The sequence below is a fragment of the Pyxicephalus adspersus genome, chromosome 6 (genome assembly GCF_032062135.1).
Source record: "Pyxicephalus adspersus chromosome 6, UCB_Pads_2.0, whole genome shotgun sequence".
NCBI lineage: Eukaryota > Metazoa > Chordata > Amphibia > Anura > Pyxicephalidae > Pyxicephalus > Pyxicephalus adspersus.
The window spans coordinates 103,171,277-103,193,547 of NC_092863.1; the positions used below are offsets into that span (position 1 = coordinate 103,171,277).

General features: G+C 42.3%; 1 protein-coding gene across 1 annotated transcript in view; it reads right to left on the reverse strand.

The window, feature by feature from the left end:
* KIAA1328 (KIAA1328 ortholog) overlaps positions 1–22,271 on the reverse strand; it is an 87,759-nt gene that overhangs the window by 1,697 nt on the left and 63,791 nt on the right. The window contains 2 exon segments of the mRNA XM_072413518.1: positions 18,465–18,561; positions 22,105–22,259. Coding sequence (XP_072269619.1) covers positions 18,465–18,561; positions 22,105–22,259 — 252 coding nt within the window.

Consider the following 22,271-nt stretch of genomic DNA (forward strand, 5'->3'; position numbering starts at 1 on the left):
AGTCACATTGATTGGGAGGCGTTTCATAATACAGATGGACAATGACCCAAAACATACAGCCAAAGCAACCCAGGAGTTTATTAAAGCAAAGAAGTGGAATATTCTTGAATGTCCAAGTCAGTCACCTGATCAGAACCCAATTGAGCATGCATTACACTTGTTGAAGACTAAACTTCGGACAGAAAGGCCCACAAACACACAACAACTGAAAGCCGCTGCAGTAACGGCCTGGCAGAGCATTAAAAAGGAGGCTCTAGTCCCTCACATTTCAAGCAATCTTTTTGTTCCACCCACTGAATTAAAGCTGAAAGTCTGCAGTTCAACTGCATCTGAGTGGTTTCATTTAAAATTAATTGTGGTACAGAACCAAAGTTAGAAAACACTCCTGATCCCTGTATGCAGTAATATACACACACATCTAGCCCCTGAACTATGTTACATACACCTGACCCCTGCACTATGTACATTACATACCTCTGATGCCTGAATGCAGTAATACACACACATCTGCCCCCTACACTATGGATATTACATACATTCAACCCCTGCATAGTTTTTTCCCCTACATTTTGTATGTTATGCACGCTGCACCAGAAGACTGCTTTTTTTTTTTAACCCGAGTTAGCAAGAATCTTTGCTTGTAGGAATCCTAAGAAAGCATGTTAAATATATGCAATATTTAGAGGTTCTGAAGCAGATTAGATTGTGATATACAAAGGGCAGATGTGTAATAACTGGTAAACACGAATATTCTTGGCTGGCTTATGGAGGACTCCGTTGTCATTCCCTTTTCTACATAGACAATGATTAGGAAGATTCACCTCTGAAGAACAAACAAAAAAAGCAGCAACAATAAGATAGAATTTATAACTTCGGAGCCAATAATGCGAAGAACAAGCACAGGGGTATTTAATGAAGGAGAAGCACTCGGCGCAGCACTGATAGATAGGAACAGGTGCGCCAGTGCGTGCGGTGCACCTAACAAATCAATACAATCATTTTACAAAGATAAAAAGGGCAGCAGGAAAACATTGAGAGTATTATTCACTCTGGAGCCTGGCAATCTATTTCAGGTGGACGAGGCAGCAGCACGAGGCTCTCTTGTTGGGTGGGATGAAGCATGAAGATCCAATGAGGCTCCATCGCTTTACCCAGCGCGTTGGTACAATTGCACCTTACGTCATGAAAGGCTTCTGGACAAAAAGCCGCAGAGCGGGTATATTGTTCGCCTGGCAGATTGGTTCTGGGAATTGGAAGAGGCAAGATGGAGATATTACTTTTTCGCAATAACGAGCTTTGGCTTGTAGAATAAACGTTTTTATTTCCCACAATTCTGCAAGTCGAGTAGATGGATCTCCCAGCTTTCTGTAGTATATCTATAGCGCTACGGCAGGCCGCCACTAAGGGGTCAGTCCGACTGCAAAACTCATATAGGTAAATTAAACCATGGCTTTTAAAACCTCCAGTAGCTGACCAGTTGGAGCTCAGACCAGGAAAATGAAAAGCAGCACAAGGGATGAAAAAAGGTCAAATTGTCCCAACAGACAGAGCCATGCAATGTGGAGAACAACAGGCAACTGTACCACAACCCAAACCTCTGCACCACTCAGCAATGCTTGACTGACAGCAGATCCTCAGACTAGAACTGCAGGCCCTTGGATTAGAAAACAAATATTTGAGTATGTAATATACATAGTGCAGGGGTCAGGTGTATGTAGCATCCATAGTGCAGGGGACAGATGTGAGTACACTACATCATGCTAAGATCAGCAGTATGTCATGTACATAGAGTAGGGCTCAGGTTTATGGAATACTCATGGTGCAGGGGACACGTGTGTACACTACTGCATGTTGAGATCAAGAGTATGTAAAGGTACAGGGGTCAGATGTGAGTAGCATCCATAGTGCAGGGGACAGATGTGCATACACTACTGCATGCTGTGATCAGGCATATGTAATGTATATAGTGCAGGGGGCAGTTGTATGTAATATTCATAGTACAGGGGACACGTGTGTACACTACTGCATGCTGTGATCAGGAGTATGTAATGTATATAGTGCAGGGGTCAGGTGTATGTAATATTTTTAGTACAGGGGACACGTGTGTACCCTATTGCATGCTGAGATCAAGAGTATGTTAGGTACATAGTGTGGGGGGTCAGGTGTATGTAGCATCCATAGTGCAGGGGACAGATGTGAGTACACTACTGTATGCTGAGATCAAGAGTATGTAATTTATATAGTGCAGGGGACACGTGTGAACACTACTGCATGCTGTGATCAGGAGTATGAAATGTATATAGTGCAGGGGTCAGGTGTATGTAATATTTTTAGTACAGGGGACACGTGTGTACACTATTGCATGCTGAGATAAAGAATATGTTAGGTACATAGTGCGACGGTCAGGTGTATGCAGCATCCATAGTGCAGGGGACAGATGTGAGTACACTACTGCTTGCCGAGATCAGGAGAATGTAATGTATGTAGTGTAGGGCTAAGGTGTTTAGATAATATTCATAGTGCAGGAGACACGTGTGTATACTACTGCCTGCCGAGCTTAGAAATATGTATATATACATATGTATATAATGTAGGGCTCAGGTGTAGATAATATTCATAGTGCAGGGATTAGAGGTGTGTAAGTTGCTCCATGGAAGGTATATATTAGGCAAATTTTTGCAGCTTTGAATTATATATGGGAAATTTATTTTGTAAATTCATGCAGTTTGTATTTGGGTTGTGCTATGCTTTAGGATGGTATGGAGGACTCCGTTGTCATTCCCTTTTCTACATAGACAATGATTAGGAAGATTCACCTCTGAAGAACAAACAAAAAAAGCAGCAACAATAAGATAGAATTTATAACTTCGGAGCCAATAATGCGAAGAACAAGCACAGGGGTATTTAATGAAGGAGAAGCACTCGGCGCAGCACTGATAGATAGGAACAGGTGCGCGAGTGCGTGCGGTGCACCTAACAAATCAATACAATCATTTTACAAAGATAAAAAGGGCAGCAGGAAAACATTGAGAGTATTATTCACTCTGGAGCCTGGCAATCTATTTCAGGTGGACGAGGCAGCAGCACGAGGCTCTCTTGTTGGGTGGGATGAAGCATGAAGATCCAATGAGGCTCCATCGCTTTACCCAGCGCGTTGGTACAATTGCACCTTACGTTATGAAAGGCTTCTGGACAAAAAGCCGCAGAGCGGGTATATTGTTCGCCTGGCAGATTGGTTCTGGGAATTGGAAGAGGCAAGATGGAGATATTACTTTTTCGCAATAACGAGCTTTGGCTTGTAGAATAAACGTTTTTATTTCCCACAATTCTGCAAGTCGAGTAGATGGATCTCCCAGCTTTCTGTAGTATATCTATAGCGCTACGGCAGGCCGCCACTAAGGGGTCAGTCCGACTGCAAAACTCATATAGGTAAATTAAACCATGGCTTTTAAAACCTCCAGTAGCTGACCAGTTGGAGCTCAGACCAGGAAAATGAAAAGCAGCACAAGGGATGAAAAAAGGTCAAATTGTCCCAACAGACAGAGCCATGCAATGTGGAGAACAACAGGCAACTGTACCACAACCCAAACCTCTGCACCACTCAGCAATGCTTGACTGACAGCAGATCCTCAGACTAGAACTGCAGGCCCTTGGATTAGAAAACAAATATTTGAGTATGTAATATACATAGTGCAGGGGTCAGGTGTATGTAGCATCCATAGTGCAGGGGACAGATGTGAGTACACTACATCATGCTAAGATCAGGAGTATGTCATGTACATAGAGTAGGGCTCAGGTTTATGGAATACTCATGGTGCAGGGGACACGTGTGTACACTACTGCATGTTGAGATCAAGAGTATGTAAAGGTACAGGGGTCAGATGTGAGTAGCATCCATAGTGCAGGGGACAGATGTGCATACACTACTGCATGCTGTGATCAGGCATATGTAATGTATATAGTGCAGGGGGCAGTTGTATGTAATATTCATAGTACAGGGGACACGTGTGTACACTACTGCATGCTGTGATCAGGAGTATGTAATGTATATAGTGCAGGGGTCAGGTGTATGTAATATTTTTAGTACAGGGGACACGTGTGTACCCTATTGCATGCTGAGATCAAGAGTATGTTAGGTACATAGTGTGGGGGGTCAGGTGTATGTAGCATCCATAGTGCAGGGGACAGATGTGAGTACACTACTGTATGCTGAGATCAAGAGTATGTAATTTATATAGTGCAGGGGACACGTGTGAACACTACTGCATGCTGTGATCAGGAGTATGAAATGTATATAGTGCAGGGGTCAGGTGTATGTAATATTTTTAGTACAGGGGACACGTGTGTACACTATTGCATGCTGAGATAAAGAATATGTTAGGTACATAGTGCGACGGTCAGGTGTATGCAGCATCCATAGTGCAGGGGACAGATGTGAGTACACTACTGCTTGCCGAGATCAGGAGAATGTAATGTATGTAGTGTAGGGCTAAGGTGTTTAGATAATATTCATAGTGCAGGAGACACGTGTGTATACTACTGCCTGCCGAGCTTAGAAATATGTATATATACATATGTATATAATGTAGGGCTCAGGTGTAGATAATATTCATAGTGCAGGGATTAGAGGTGTGTAAGTTGCTCCATGGAAGGTATATATTAGGCAAATTTTTGCAGCTTTGAATTATATATGGGAAATTTATTTTGTAAATTCATGCAGTTTGTATTTGGGTTGTGCTATGCTTTAGGATGGTTTCGTAAAAGAAACCCAAGGGGAGCAGCTTATGTCTACAGGAACAGCAGCTTTCATTTCCATTTAGTAAACACAGCCCACTGTGAGCAGCCCGGATCGCTTTCAGTAATTCAAGGACTTATGGTAAACAGCGGGATGTCACAGACCGGTCCGTGCTCGCTGTACTGTCAGCTTTCGCTAATAGGACGACATAAACAACCCCGGAGAAGTTTGCCCAGCCTGCTTAATTTGAAGAGCCCCCAGCGCTCTCAGCACAAAATGACGGAGGACTGGCTGCCTGCTCGCCTGTCCGGGGAGTCATTCCTTTTTTTAAATGGCTGATAATGTGTCCTTCCTAATGTGTAGCTCTCTGCTCCCTGGCATTTCAACAAAGCGCACAGCCGTCTCCCCTCGCACGCAGGTTAAGCAATATGACAGGTGGCTGCGTTTTATGACAGAGCAGCCAATTAGAGGCGGCTAGAGGACTCTGGGTAAACAATGCTGACTGTCTGGCAGGTACAGAGAAGCCGGCGTGTCAGGGGTTAGGCCGTGCATCGCTGGTGGAAATTTATTGTCGGCTTTGAGCCCGGATGCTGGTGACACGGGTCAGATGGTCCCATTCAGATCTTAGCAAGGCAAAAGGCATTTCACGTTTCTCTCCTCCGCCAGTCTGTGTGCATAGAAAGAGAAGCACATGCAGAGAATGCTTTCAGGTTATTTAAAGGGTCACTCAACCTACAGCAATAGGAGTTACTTCATACAAAGCCAATGTTCACAAGTGTCTGCACAGGTATTTGACATTTCTCTAACCGTGATCTGACAATTTAAAAGGTATAGCAATAGCAGCTCTTAGGAGATTACTGGACAGAACGGCCGCTGTGCCTTGCAAAATATCTCGTCCATTATACGAACCTTATTTTATCTGTCCAGAAAGAGTTCCTAGTAATCCAATGAAGTTATAGAAAGATACAGAAATTAAAAAAAATTATTTTGTTACAGGCTGCCAAAAATTTTAATTTCAGGTTAATGCAGTGTCCGGATTACCTGAAAGCTCACACAAAATGAATCATTCCCCCATGGCACATGCTGGTGGTGAAATGTATGGAATCCAGCCTGTGTGACCACAATGGCTCCATCCATAGATACAATAGAGGAGTCAGCGTAGTCACCAAGACAGGAAGTTATTCAGATAAAAATGCAAATAAAAAGGAAAATGCAACCACTCCATCTAAGTTGCAATATTTTCAATATTTGCTTTTAAAGGCATACCTCAATCTATTAATCATTTTAAAAGGAAACCATGCGTCAGGTTTTCATTTCACAGGTTTAGTTTTGAAGTCGAGCTTTCTGACTCTGATCAATGTTAAGGGGAACCTGTCACTATGGAAAGTTTAGTAAAGCGTCCTTTGGGGTAAAACGCAGCCACCTAAAGCCATTTCCATTTTATTTCAGACTCTAACAGTGAGACTTCCTGTTTGAGAGTGACAACATAGGCGTACCCTATTGCATCAAGGCAACAAAACATGACCAAAAACAACCCCCACTGATCCTTCGACATATTGCTGTAGTGCAAAAAGAAAGCTGCATTACTGCATGAGCTGTTGGTTATACGTCCGGCTCAGATAACAGGAGCTGGAACCACTTTTGTGCCAAAGGTAAGCAAGATGCAGTGCTTGGTATCATATTTGTCAGTAGCAGTCAGGAATCTTTGTCCATCTGAATGGGCTGTGCCAGGAAAACGTAATTTTCGATGAGAAGTGTTGAGCATGCGCAGCACAGTACACATGGTGAAGACGGCAGACATTGAGTTCACATGGCTGTGACAAGTGGGAGCAGACAAATCTTAAAGAGTAGCGCTTCAGCAAAGGCTTAAAAACTGAAGCTTCCAAATCTGCAGGCTGATACTAAGCAGGAATGCTGCAGTGAATATCGCCACACATCCCATTCCTACTAAGCCAGTAACTTGACCCAACACATTGTCATCCCACCAGAGTGTAATGAATTATAGTATTAGAAGCTGTGGAACAATGCTTTGTATGTGTTCTTGGGGTCTGCAGGGGGCCAGATACAAAGTCAGGAAGACTTCAGTTGTGATTTTACCTTTCTTGGCTTTAATTATTATTATTATTAAACAGGATTTATATAGCGCCAACATATTACGCAGCGCTGTACAATAAATAGGGATTTCAAATGACAGACTAATACAGACAGTGATACAGCAGGAGAGGACCCTGCCCCGAAGAGCTTACAATCTAGTAGGTGGGGGAATTTCACACACAATAGGATGGAAAATATGTAGTGGTGGTGTGTAGTGGTAGTTTCAATTGACAGAAGAAGACGGGTAGGCAAGTTTGAAAAAATGGGTTTTGAGCGCTCTTTTAAATGAGCAGAAAGTAGGAGCAAGCCAAATAGGACGAGGAGACCATTCCAGAGAGTTGGGGCAGCTCTAGAGAAGTCTTGTAACCGTGCGTGTGATGAGGTTATGAGTGAGGAAGTCATTAGTAGGTCATTGGAGGAGCGGAGGGAGCGGCAGGGGGAGTAATTTTTAACCATGTCAGAGATGTAAGTGGGACAATAACTGTGAGGGATTTGAAGGCAAAGCACAGGAGCTTAAATTTGATTCTAAGGTGAAATGGAAGCCAATGGAGAGAACTACAAAGAGATGTAGAGGAAGAGGAGCGGAGGGAAGGATGGATGAGTCTGGCTGCAGCATTCATAATAGATTGTAGAGGAGAGAGTCGGGTTAGTGGAATACCAGAGAGGAGGTTACAGTAGTCCAGACGAGAGATGATAAGAGCGTGTACAAGGAGTTTGGTGGTCTCAGGGGACAGGTAGGGGCGGATTTTGGAGATGTTGCGTAGGTGAAAGTGACAGGACCTGGAAATGTTCTGAATATGGGGGGTAAATGAGAGGGCCGAGTCAAAGGTTACACCAAGACAACGTGCCTGAGGGGAGGGACGAATAACAGTGTTGTTAACAGTTAGATATATCCCCCCCAAGAGACCTCCCAAGCAATCTAGACTCTGCACTGCTCCCACAAATACATTTCACAGACAGTACAACCACTGCATTGTCCATTTTCCCAGTTTCTGGTGTGAATATATTTTAGGGGCATTTACAACACACTAGCATTACCTCAATGCATATTATGAGTGCTGGTGCGGCATTAAGGCGATTACAACTTATTTATTTTAAATAAGATGCTTAACGCGGCAATGCACAAAAACACTGACCTGAAGCAAAGGTCAATATGATCATTTAGCAAAACAAAAGAAGAAAAGAGCTGAAGGTTACAAAATAAACTGGCAAAATGTTGTCATTGTTTGTCAAAGTTCAGGTGTCCCTAGGCAAGGGAATGGGGTAATGTTACAGCAAGCAAAGATATTTTAGAGAATTGGGAGCAATCAGTTTTGTGAAGGCCACTTTCTGTTTTAGCATGCCTGTGCCCTTGTGCATGCAGCCATTTTCATAAAGATTTGGGGTGACCAGCTTGGTGTGGAGGAACATAAGTTTCCTGCATGGAGCATGAACCTCAACCCTACTAACACCTTTGATAAATTGTAATACGGATTGTGAGCCTGATCCGGTGTATGAAGCCAACAGAGGGCCACTATGCAGATTTGACTTGGCCCCCACTACCATTACAAACTGGCTGCTACTGGGGCCCCGAATTTGCTCTGCCCTTGTGCAGGGACATAATTTGTTCCTCTTAATGTCAGCCGTTGTTTTCTCATCCAGCACCCGACCTCACACATGAGCACAATTTCCCACAGAAACCCTCAAAAATCTTGTGGAAAACCTCAGAAGAGTGAAAACCACAAAGGGAGATCCCCATAATCTCCGGCACAACAATCTCAAATAGGTGATGCGGTCAGGTGTCATTTTTGGCCACACTTTGAACCATGAAGGGGAAGAGAGGGGGGTGAAGAACCATAAGATGGAAATATAAGTGGTCACACAGATAACAGAAAAAAATATAAAAATCTTAAAATTACAGAGGTGGTTTGTATTGGAGTCAACACATGGCCCTGTACTACATCCTCTATGTGGAATTAAAGGCGAATGTCAGGTTCGGGTGGTAAATGTGCAGTGGGTAAGGTTTTTAACACAGGGCCTCAATTCTGTAAAATAAGCAATGGGCATTTTCAAGAATTGAAATCTCCATTTTCCAGCTGTATGGATATAACATTAAAGGATTATTTGATTTACTATTTTATATGTTCTTCTATCAAAATCTTTGCTGCAATCTGTTTAAAGAGGTTGCCCTATCTCCCACATGAATTCAGTGCCGAAAGCAGTTAAAATTGTAACAACAAATGTGCTTTTAGGATTGTGAGGAAGCTGGAGGCTCTGTGAATAGACAGATGTGTCCTCTAGCAGCCAGAACACAGACAACGTTACCAGCTTTGAGCTCAGGCAGGTCATATGTAAGCAAGGCTTGGGGGGGGGGGCACAGTTTTGTCACAACAACAAATAAAAAGTTGGAAATTGTTGGTAAAAGTTCCTGAATGGAATAGTCTACCATTGGCCGCTTTACAATTTTTTAGAGCAGAACTAAACCCGCAATTGCTCGCCTATTTACGCTCCATCACAGGGCGCCGCCATCTTCCTTTGTTACTTCCTGAAAACTATCTTTGGGCCATCTTGAATGGCTTGGTGTGAAGACGCAGGTTCATTCATTACCGGCACATGCAAGGGAAGTGATGGGTGGTGGTGAATACTGGCAGAGGTATTAATAAGATCTATACCTGGAAGGACATCACTACTGTGAAGCATGGTGGTGGATCTCAGCTATTTGTGATGAATGAAGGATATTAGAACAGGTAGGAGAAAGAGAACTTGTGATCTTAAAATAAGTTCTGGGCAGAATACTGCATACTGGTTGGTCATTTGCTTCCACCCGACGTTCTATAGAGGGATTAGGATTTTAGGCTCCTAGAAGGCGGGAATTGATGTGAATGGTTCTATGAATGAAGAGCTGTACAGTTTGTACACAACCCTTTCTCTTTGGCTTTACCCGGTTGCAGAAGACACTGGGCAAAGACAACGACTGCACCACCAACCACCTAAAAAACAAGCTGCACACAGCAGTGCCAGGTTCATTTTCAGTGTTCAGCCAAGAAATCTTTTTAAGCTGCATGGGAACAAATTGTAGGCAGGTGCTGGCTCCTGTATTGTGCTCCAACTCCTCAGTAACCACTCAAACATAGCCGGTTGGTTTGGGTGGAGCGCCCAGCTAAAAGAGGCTGGAGAGAAGACTGATTTTGTTTTCTCAGCAACTGTTCCTTTTGGGTGATTACAATCTAGTTTGCCTTTAAGAGCACAAAGTTGGGTTCTTTTATTTTTTGGGCCGAATAATTGTTTGTGGAGCAAACAATTATATTTGCGGAGCTGTCAAATATGACATGGGAGTACCGGAGAAGGCAGACAAGAGTTAATTATTTCACTGGAGTGATTATGATCTATCCTATAAGTAGCTCATTTAAAGCTCTTTGCTTTGCCTAGCTACCTCCTCTTACTAATTGTGACTTGAATCGTAAATTACACAAAAGGCTGTAAAACTATCTTCAAAACGGGGTGAACAAAGAACCGCCAAGACTACAGCGGGGAGAATGTGAGCGCCAGATAAAGATTAAAGCTGCGGCACGACAATGAATTGGATGCACTCGGCTTTGTAGCGTACACAGATGTTGCATGAAAGTAAAGGCACTTACACGTGTAAGACCCGTACGAATGTTTCCACATTGAGTGCTCCCAATTATACATGAAAGAGTCTGCTTCGTCCGCCATTCATAATGGCCCTGCATTTACTCCAGGACACAATGCGCTTCCTATCAGTCAGCAAGGCTGCGTTCTGCGCTCGGTGCTGACAGCAGTGTGCTGCATCCCTATTGAAACAATCATTTAATGCCGTCTGTTTATCAGACACCCAAGACATTCACAAGAGCTTAGAGAGATTGAAGGAAAACAGAATGGTTTGTGGTCAGTTTTATATTTTGGAAACATTTTTTTTTCTAAAACTAAAGCTTAATCCTGTTACATTTGGCTTTCCATGGTCTACCTTCTCTCATCAACCTGCTAATTGTTTTCCCAGCTACATCATCTCTGTGCTCATGCAGGCAGATCATGGATGGTAGAAAGCACAACAGGCTGCTGTATAAAGTTTCACAGCACCCTGCCAGTTCACCTACCAAGAGTCCTGATACTAGTAAAATGCTGGCTCTTGGAAGGAGCAAAAATCAAAATGACTTAATGGCTCGAAGCCAGCCTGAAGGAGCATGCAGATTGCTCTTGCAAAGAATGAAAGGGGTAAGCCATGGACAGTCAGCCTGCAGAGGAAAGGGATAAGTGATGCAGGAAATGAGTAAACCTCCTGCAGCTTCTAAGGCAGTGTTCTCCCCAGCCCATTTTAGCTGGAAACTTTTAGTAACCACCCGGATGTTTTTGGGTGGTTATTAAAGAGTCACAATACAGGGGCTGCGACCCGCCTACAGCTTCTTCTCACCCAGCCCCAAAAAAAAATTCTGTATTGAGCTTGTGATTTTTATCTTTGTGTGTGGGAAAAAATAAAAATAAAAAAATAAAAAATAAAATATATATATCTGACACGTTTCGGCCAACCTGGGCTTACTCCAGGCGCACAGCACCACCCCCGAGGAAGCCGAGGTTGGGAAAAATGCACCGGGTAAATGAGGTTACGTGAATACTCGTATGACTTGCGCTCTTTGCACATACCGTTTCACATAACGTGACACATTCCAAAAAAACTGATGGAAACCACTAAGTAGGTGATCTATGTCTAGCTAAAACGGGTACCTAACCTCAAGAAATGAGGCAGTACCGCAATAATTGTATTGTTTACGCAAAAGAATATGTTTGATTATGTACCATTTAATAATAATACTAATACAACGTAATTGTTCTGCCAAAAACCCTGTAATTGGACTGTACTTACTTTATTGATATATTGTTTTGTAAGTGTTAATCACAGCTGCCTTTATTGCTTTAGATATCCAATAGGGGAAGTGTGCTGATGTTCTATTCGGCAGCACATGAGTTTTAAGAAGTTTGGACAAGCATGGCCACACATCCACATTATTTCATGCTTGCCACTACCAAACACAATGAATTATTCACAGCAAGGGCATTGGGAAAATCTCACTCCGGCATCACTGCTGTAATAAGCTTGAAGTTTTATCATGTGTACAAAGTAAATAAAAACATAGATCTGGCTGCTTCAAGCTGGGAGAATTCAGGGAGCAAAACTGAAGGCAGACTATAAATATCGGGAAATGTTTTTCATTTATAGGGAGATGCTTCTGTGGCGTTTTACCACATGGTGGAAATAATGGAGGTCGCCACTGCTCTGCTAAAAATACCTGACTGCCATACTGAACCAAATACCTCCTGTACAATCCAAGGCAATAAATGGGAATGGGTATATAGTACATAGAATTCCTGAACTGAAAAGAATTCTTGGTGTCAATGGACCAGCCAGACTATCCGAATCTGCAGAAAAAAAAAGCAAAGCAATATAACATGCAGTGACAGTGCTTTTGAATTTTCGAATTGCATCCTGCATGAAAGAATCCCCGCTCTCTGTACGGAAGTTGTCTCCTTGCAGGAGCTGCTATGTTCTTTTCCGAATCAGACCTAGAGTGCTGCAATCATTATGAAGCATCTTGTATTTTCCTAGTGGTTATGTGACATACCAGCACCAGGTCATTTCTTTTCCATGATTACATCTTGCTGGGTTTTTTTCGGGTGTCTAGGTTACTGGAGTGGGGCAACAGTGGAATGGCTAACAGACAAAAGTGCATTGGATCAGCAGAGGAAATACTGCTTGTCAGTGATTTAGAACAGTGATTTGTAACATTGGGGAACCCTGGAAATGACTTTCAGTGAACCCCTTCCATATTTCCCATAACCACAGCTCACAGTACATCTGCAATGCATTATAGGGGTGGAAGGGGAAGTATTTTCCTGGGCATGGGCTTTCATCTAGTTCCCCTGTACTTTAGATTGTGAGTACAACTTTCTGAGTTTGCCCTTTCATTCAGCACTTCGCATTTGGCTTTTATTGCTTTTTCTCACTTTATCGCGCAATCTATAATATCGAATCTCACCTTTCAAGTCGCCGGTATCATGTATCACTTGCAACCAGATCCGACGGTTTAAAATCCTCTTTTGAAAGAGATGAGTGGAGGAAAGTTCCTTTCTCTGTCTGCTAAGCTGGCAGAATCTCTCTCCCATCTGCTGGTGTCAGCTGTCAATCTCACTTATCGGTCACTAACATACTAACTTGCTATCTGCTCACATACCTGCCTATCTCTGTTTATTGGGATTTAGGGAGAATCGGAATAAAGAGACACGTTTTATGGAGGTATAGCTCCAACGCATGAGAGATTCACACGACTGACGGCTTAGAATCCAATATCAGTCAATTATCTGTTCAGCATTCCTAAAGGTGGTCATGCTGGGACAGTTTTATTAATGCTTTATATGCGGTTTTACTCCAGAAACTTTATATTGGTTGTCGGTTTGTATTGAAATTGCGTTAATTGGTGGCTTAGGTAACATTTATTTCTGCACCAATGCAGTTGAATAAAATGTTACCAAGATCTTGTTTTGGTGATGGGAGAGTTGGACCTGATGAAGATCAGGTTTGGGCTCTGTGGGAAAATCCATGTGTGAAAAGGGGGTCTCAAAATGCTGCCTGCCCACAGGCTCCCTAAATCACAACACTGCCACCTCCCACACAGGCTCCCCAAATTACAATGTTGCCTTCCTCCCCCACAGGCTCCCTAAATCACAAAGCTACCCCCACAGGCTCCCCAAACAATGACGCTGCCCCCACAGGCTTCCCAAATAACGACACTGCCCACCACAGGCTTCCCAAATAACGACACTGCCCACCACAGGCTCCCCAAATAATGACGCTGCCCCCCACGGGCTCCCCAAATAACCCTGCCCCCGACGGGCTCCCTAAATAACAACCCTGCCCCCCACGGGCTGTGATTCTGTGATGTTTATGATTCTGCTTGCTGGAGAGGAAGCTGAACCAGAGGACATGCAATGCAAGAATCCCCCTGCATCTGCTTCCTTCATTCTGTGGATCTGTGCTTCTTCCACCTCTCCTGCTGCCTTTTGATTATTAACCAACCAGTCTGTCATCAGGGGGGTCAACTTCCAACTGAGACATGAGTAGGCAAAACTCTGCCTTTTCTATAAGGCTTCTTCACACAGTGCAGAACAGGGCAATATAAATCAGAAATTACATAACGTAAGCTGCGGGGAGACCGCAGAAAAAACTAATGGCTTTCCAGTATTCTGCCTAGAAATTTTTTTAAGCTGGGTGGAAAGAAGCTCCATATAGATAGATGGAAATTTATAAAAATATCTCTTTCCCCATTTTATCTATTTCAAATGAAGAATCGGCATCAATATGTTTATGTTGGCCACATCTTGACTTCATTAAAATGCATTCAATGCTACAAAGCTTTATTTGGATTCACACAGTGCACACAGAAGCCAAATACACACCGTTAACATGCAGTACATTAAAATCTATTCAGGGTTTAATTAAGAAATGTTAGAAAAACCGTAAGGTGATCGGATTCGAGGAAGCAGCGTGCACACACACACTCTCGACAATTAAGCGCCTTCCATCCCGCTCCTGGAGCGCTGTAAATTTAAATTATTTTTCAGTAAGCATTAAACAGACTGGTTATTTTGCCGAAGTGCCCTAAATAAAACCGGGATAAGTGATATTAATGTTCTGTGGTCAGTATTATTGAACCTCGAAAGCAATAAAGTTTATGAGTCGATAAATATTACATTTGCAGGGGTGCTTAAGATTCTGCTTCTGTCCCCGGCGCTTATTACACATTGTAACCGCCAAGTCCACAATACATTATTCATATTCGGGGTGTCACCGCGGTGATGGATTGCCGCGAGAGGCTGTCCTTTAAATAAATCAACAAATAAAAATGCAAATCTTAACATTTTCGGGCTACAACCTTCCCCATGTCTTGAATGGGGAATGAAAATTTCCACATTATATCAACAGCAAGCAGAGAGAACAATTAACGACCTGCTCCGCTGCTAAGTGGGAGATTAATTTGGCGATGGAGGCTTTTATCACCTGCGTATGGAGCTGCGCTGCCCGTTTCTGACCACTTGCACTTTTCGTGGGGAAGATAATAAAATAAGGAAGCAAGTTGGATCTGACATTCCCCCGTCACCGCGCCGCAGCTGGAAATGTCAGCGTCTCACCGCCCTCCCCTCAACACCTCGAAGAAGAAAAAAAAAAAAAGTTTGTGACTTCTGAGAAGTTTAGTTTTTTGTGTTTTCTCGCTGTTCCAAAGTTTTTATCTGGCAAATTTTGCAAAAGGTGGAGGATAGGAAAGACAGGAACCTACCTTAATATGTATGAGAATATTTTAGCAGAAGGGGATAAATCTTTGTCCTGTATCTACATATTACTATAGCCGATGTAGAATGGAGTATTATAGTGAGAAAGCGTAAAACAAAAAGAGGAGAAAAAAAAAAACATGAAAAAGGACACCTGGGAAGCTTTGTTAGGAGCATTAAAGCTCAACTAAACCTTCCAATTTAGTCCCCGTTCCGTCTCTTCTGTCTTGTGATCTATGGCCATCTTGATTGGCCGGGCCAGGATGATATAACTCCTCCGCAAGCAAACAGGGATTCGCAGGTATCCTGGAACCCCTGTGCAACTAAAGCAACATTCCAACCAGGGACGAGCTCAGCGATTTTTACAGATCCCTGGAGCGATCAGGTAAGAATTCTCATTGCAGAATGGACATCACTTGCCCTTTCTTCAATAAAGCCCGACCTGAACTTTAGTTCTACTTTATCACAGCATTTTTAGGGATGAGGTAGTGACTGTTCTAAAATGAGGAGTCACTACTTTGACTCATTCACTTGTGTTTATATGTGGCTTGAGCTGTTGAGCTCTGTAGACATCAGGCCTCCTTTCCATGTAGCTAAGGAATTCCGATGTAAGATGTAAACAAAATGCCAGAGGTAGGCTACATATGGTCTGATGGTTGGCAACACTCAGCCGTTACCTCTAATCCCAGTCTGTCAGCCACCCACACAATGGGCCTGATTTATTAAAGTTCTCCAAGGCTGGAGAGAATACACTTTCAGAAGTGAAGCTGGGTGATCCAGAAAACATAGAATGGATTTTTAAAAATCATTTGTTTTTTGCTGGCAAATGTTTTGAATCTTGGACCAGATCCCATCCAGGAATGATGGATCACCCAGCTTCAATTCTGAAAGTGTATTCTCTCCAACCTTGGAGAGCTTTCAAAAATCAGGGCCAATAAGTAGAAGTGAATGCAGTCTGGGGAGAGGTGAAAATCTCTCAAAAATGCATATATATTTATTAAATATAAATTTAAAATATATATTTACAAACACACACACTGTATATTTATATCTGCATAATATGTGTTAAAATGGCTACCTATCGTAATATGTACCCCAAGTGAAAGGTGATTATTATTATTACACAGTATCTATATAGTGCCAATAAATTATGCAGCACTGTACAAAGTCCATAGTCATGTCACTAGCTGTCCCTCATAGTAATTTATTCAGTTTATGGTCAATTTGGAGGAAGCCAATTACCTAACTGCATGTTTTTGGGATGTGGGAGGAAACAGGAGTACCCGGAGGAAACCCACGCAAACACAGGGAGAACCTGCAAACTCCATGCCGAGATTTAAACCTGGCACCCAGCACTGCAAAGGTCAGAGTGCTAACCACTGAGCCACCATGCTGCCATCAATGCATCAATGCAGGAGCACAACTGGGAGGAGACCAAGTGTTGCCATCTTACCAGAAAGTGCCCAAACAAGGACCTTTGGGTTGGATGCCTGGGTATTATAATTTAAAAAGATCGAAAGCATCTGAAATAAAATTAGCAAGCTACAGCCTGAGGTTTTAGTGGTTGGGTTTACAATTACCTTAAGGGGTTAAACAGACATGGACGCCATTGTACAGACGTCTAGGTACATCAAGACCCTTTTACAGCAATATAATAATAATAAACCCAGGCTGGATACGAGTTCTTTTTTAGAAATAAGCCTCGCAAACAGCCAGGATAATTGCGGCTGCCTCTCCTCCGAAGCATTTAGAGGCTCTCCCACCTCTAAAGTGGTTTATTCACCCTCTATTTCAGGGAATTTGTCTCTTATCCCATCCGGGGATGAAATATTGATGAAAATAGGCATGAGAAAGCTGCCACCAGCGAGAAATAATATTCCTGAATATAATTAAGCTCCATTTCAAAAGTAATGCATTTAAATTTATATCAAATGCCTGAGACGGCCTCAGACGCCAATCCCAATCAGGCGGGATTATGGGAGGCAGGTAACTGTTCCCGTCAATTACCGAGGCTTGATTTTCAATTTATATTCAAAAGAAGGCTCGTTCCGTACGCGGGGAGAACGTCTCAATTCCAGGTAAGTTTCAATTACAGAGGATTTCCAGTGCCAGGCAATAAACAAATAGATTTATAGGCAGAGACTCCCCTTCTGCCCTGTGGTTCATGGTCGAGAGAAAGCGAGAGCGAGGATGCTGCTGAAAGGAGTGCGCTGCATATTGATGGAGGACGCTAACAAACATCACGCTTACTCTGGTAGGTTATGGATTACATTGCCGGTATAAATCTTCCCCTTTAGGGGCATCGGGTCCAAGGCCTGGTTTACTGAAGTCAAAAAAGATATTTTCAAGATGACCATTTTGCCAGGGTTATTAAAAAATAAACTTTACATCTGCATAATCTAAGAGCAGGAAATTACTGAACATGTATAGCCTTGCTTTGTTGACATAGAAGCTGCAGCCAGGGAAGTTGCTGAAAGCAATTTTTCCAATTGCTTTTTTGAAAAGCTGATCAGAGCATTTCAATCAGCATAGAACAGGCGAGGAGGACTCAGGTGTTTGGGACCCATTTGTTGCTTGGCAGATCTTTCTGCTCAGGCTAACACCTTCCACCAAGAGCTGCCCCACCATGCATTGATCAGTATTGCTTGATTTGTTCCACAGCTGGGTGAACTTGTTCATCGGGCCCACAGAACTTATGGCAAAAGAATAAAAAAAAAGCAAAACTAAGAACGAAGAAACAAAAATGTTAACATGTTACATAGTCAGGTTGAAAAAAAAGTCCATCAAAATCAACCACTAGGTAAATAAACATATTGCAGATAAAACCCTGTAGACATAGCTGATCCAGAGGAAGACAAAAAAAAAAAAAAACACAACATGTGAGCATAGTGATCCCAGCAAAACTAAAAAATGAGTGGGGAAAACCCAAAACAAATAAAAAATGGAGGCCCATCAGAACCATAATGAAGCATGCAGTAATGTATGAGTGTAATGAATGTAAATGTACATAAATCCTGGAAATGTCTCTGCTCTTCACTGTTGTATTTACACATCTAAAGCTTTTCCCTGCCAAAGAATCCCCTCAACCTTTATAGAACAATTGCTGAAGCAGAAGGTCAGATCTTTGCTCCCTTCTCCTGACAGCAAATTCCCTGTTAACACGCAATCCCTGAAACATAGAAGAGACAGCAGAATCGAGTGGACTGTGAGCTGCTCTTTTATGTCTGAGTATTTCTTGTACCAGGCTTGTTTGTACAATGTATATTTGCAGTTGGGAGCAGGCAAACTGAAAAGGAAATTATTGGAAATTCTCTCCTACCGGAGGATGTCTTTGTGTTCTGGTGATGTTTTCACATCGGTCATCTCCATCCTCAGACTGGGTACACTGGGAGAAGTCATGGCATCCCTTCGAGACCCTGCAAATAAATGCAATTGGGTAATTTACAAAGTGTAATTTTGCATTTGAAATAGAATATTTATATATATATTTATTTTTTTTTAATTTTACTGCATTATATGGATCTAAACAAAACACCCTCTCAGAAATGCACTAATGCTATGAACACATCAAGATAATCATCGCCAATTGTCCTGGTCTCAGGCAAGAATCGTGTACAGCATTCGTCCGACTTTCATGGAGACCGATCTGGAACAACTGCTATGCAAGAGAGGAGGGGACAGCGGGGTGCCACTCACTTGTCCTCCCCTCTCCACAGAATGGCGCTGTGTGTACAATGCTCATTTATCTGTGGCTGCAAATGATTACGAGTGACCGTTTTCTGTGTGTACAACCTGGTTGTGTTTTTTTTTTTTACTAATCGTCCAATTTTTCATCGCATTAAATGAAGTAAACCTAAAGGGGAATCAAAAGATGACCAATCATTAAAGTGGAACTGAACCCATGCAACATAACATGGTGCCACCATCTTTTTTCTCTTCTTCCCCCCAGCAATGATCTTTGCCATCTTGATTGGCCGCGCCAGGATGACCTAACTCTCGTGCAAGCACACAGGAGTTCTTTCATCTCCGGAACATGCATGGGAAGCTGAGATTGCCAGCTGCGCATGTGCAGCTTTGTTGCTAGAATCCCGGAGTGATCAGGCAGGTAAAACAGATTACTGAAGAAGGGGCCTGTCCCTTTCTCCAATAATGCCTGGCCTTATTGAGCATTTGTAAAGGTGGAATTTTAGTTCCACTTTAAGTGATTGATTTTTAGATTTCCTATCAGATGCATTGATAAAGTACACAAGCAGTGTGTCCTGTACAATAGTCAAATATATTCTGAATTCTGATAACTTTAAAGCTCTGAAGCCAATCAAAAAAGCAAACAGGCACCTCCCGGCAGGGACACAGGCTGGTCCTTCGGTCTTACAACAGACACCTACAGGAGTGTAGTTGTAACGCTGGGCTCAATATATGGAAAGGACCAGATATTGAAGTCCTCTGCCTCTCTCCTAGCCTCCACCTGTTTAATGCAATATCTGATATATTATGACGGGACATATCTGCATCATCTGGCACATATAGTGCTTTCCATAGCCTTTGAGACTGTTCTAAATACCGTGAAAACAGGATGTACTCGCAGTGCTTTTGGTTTTAAGTGCGTTGATATTCATATGTAGGCATGATCATTGTATAAGTTCTTCTTATTATTCCTTGTTTTTGTTTTTTTAATCTTTTATTAAAAATTTACATGAAAACAAAAAGGTAAACAGATACGTTGGTTGTCAAATACTTGTGTACAGTCATCTTCTATAGCCTAACATAACTGTGTGCAGGATAGCTTGGCTATGTGTTGTACAATCCAGTCCAGCCTGGGTGACAACCTATGTACAGGACCACCAGGTAAAAATGAAACAAATAACACAAATGAGGCCACCGCACATAATGACTGGAAAGCTGAAATATTATTGTTTTGGATTTTGATATTTTAAATTCTGCAAAGCAAATGCTGTTTTAACAGAAAGTTATGAGAATGTCAGAATAATGTCTCCTATATTACAATTCTACATATTGATAATAAAAGTAATCTCTAGGTCTGTTAAATTAGGGGGAAAATATTGACAATTCTGTCCAGGTAAACACTAGAACAAGTGAAGCTCATAAAGTTGTCCTAAAGTGCAGCCATTGATTGGTTGCCGCTAATCCAAGGTCTGAAGTGCCAGAGAATGACAGAGAATTTGGAGAGAGGACAACACAATGCACTCGCACGCCAGCAGCCTATACGGGGAAGAGTAATAGGGCCCAAACCCCCTCAGTCAAAAATGATTCGCCTTCAAATTAGAAATTGATTTTCGCCGAACACAAGCTGTCTGCAGGCTGCAAGCTTTTGTTGTTGCTTGCTGAAAGGGATTAACCTTGCCTGCTGTTTCGGTTCAACCTGTCCACACTATTTGGACTATTTGAAAAAAAAAAAAAGTCCTTTTAATGCAAGGACAGCATTGGAGGGCAAAACTGATTTTTTTTCCCTTTCTTCCAGATCAAATCTTTGCAATTTCTTTGGCGTGTAATTTGGTAGTGACAGAAATAGATGCAGGAAAAGAATGGTAGTAAAGGTTAGGTAGGCTGGAAAGGTAATGACAAGCAGGACAATGCCAGGACAGAAGTTCTGTTTTCAAGTCAAGAAGTCACATTTCAGCTCTGCATTCTAAAGTGGCTGGGGAAAAAGAAATGGCAACTTCCAAGGTATTCATATATCCAAACAATGTAACTTAAGGTAGAACTAAACCTTGGGCTATACTCAACTGTCCCGGTTTCGTCACAGGGTGCTGCCATCTTCCTTCTTCTCTTCCTATTTGCAATCTTCGGGCATACTGATTGGGTGGGCCGGGTTGATATAACTCACAAGAGTTCGTTCATTCAGTCCCGGCAACCACAGGGGATTACCGGAGGTAGGAATGCTTATCGCAGAAGGGTCATCGCCTGTCTCGTTCTGCAATAGAGCCTGGCCTGATCAAAAATTTTGAAAAGTGGGACCTTAGTTCTGCTTTAGGTTAATCCAGCATTAGTTTTGTATTTGCTTGTGTATGTCAGTGTAACGCTTCCAGGTATTTATCACTGCCATTAATGGCACCATCTTGATGATTTTGGATGATGCATGAATAATCTACTTGCCTAACCGTCTCCTTCTGTCTCCCAAACCCTCCCTTCTCACACATCATTCCATATCCCCCTCCTATTGTGTGTTACTTCCCCCACCTCCTAGATTGTAAGCTCTTTGGGGCGGAGACCTCTACTTCTCCTGTGTCACTGTCTGTATCTGTCTGTCATTTACAACCCCTGTTTATATGTTGACACTATATAAATACTGTTTAATAATATTAATCTACTTCCTAAACCAAGAAAAGGACCCTGAACTCTTGCCTTTGAAAAAGGATAAAAAAGATGGAGATTTTCTTAAAAAAATACATTGATGCTGAACTGTAAATACTTAAAAATAAACCAAGATGGTTGTTTTTACTGGAGAACACAGGAAAATGTTTTTAAGGAGTATAAACCTAAGGCACAAGATGTGGCTGTCACTACTAACATTCAAAACAGTAGTCAACGGAAATGCCAATAAGGTACCATAAATACATCCATGGTGTGTTATTTTTACAAACATTTACTGAAAAGGGGAACATTAAAATCACATGGGCTCTGTCTACTTTTCTCCATTTTTCTCCATCCAGTATTTTGTACTTTTACGTTGGTTAAGATGGGTCACTTGCTCCTAAATGATCTTTTGTGCATGTTTTTGGCAATAGATGGCGCTGTGTCTTTGTGTAAAGCGTGTAACAAACACATATGTCTTGTGACTGAAAGAACTTGTTATACATTTACTTTGGGACACAGCAACATCTACTAGTGTGATCAACATATAAATCAAGATTCTCTTTCTAATGGCTTTTTGAGGGAAATGCATCTTGGTTTATACTCAAGTATACTACAAAGGATTTTTGTCCATCAAGTTCTCTTACCTTTACACACACTGCTGTGTGGCGGGACCAAGGACTTGCTGCCATCGAGTTCCGATACTTTCTTCCCCGAGTTTGTTCCCTTGGGACTGCGCACTTTCTTGCCATTTTTACTTGATGGTGGAGTAGGAAGCCCTACCAACGACGACTTTATAGGGCTGTAAAAAAAA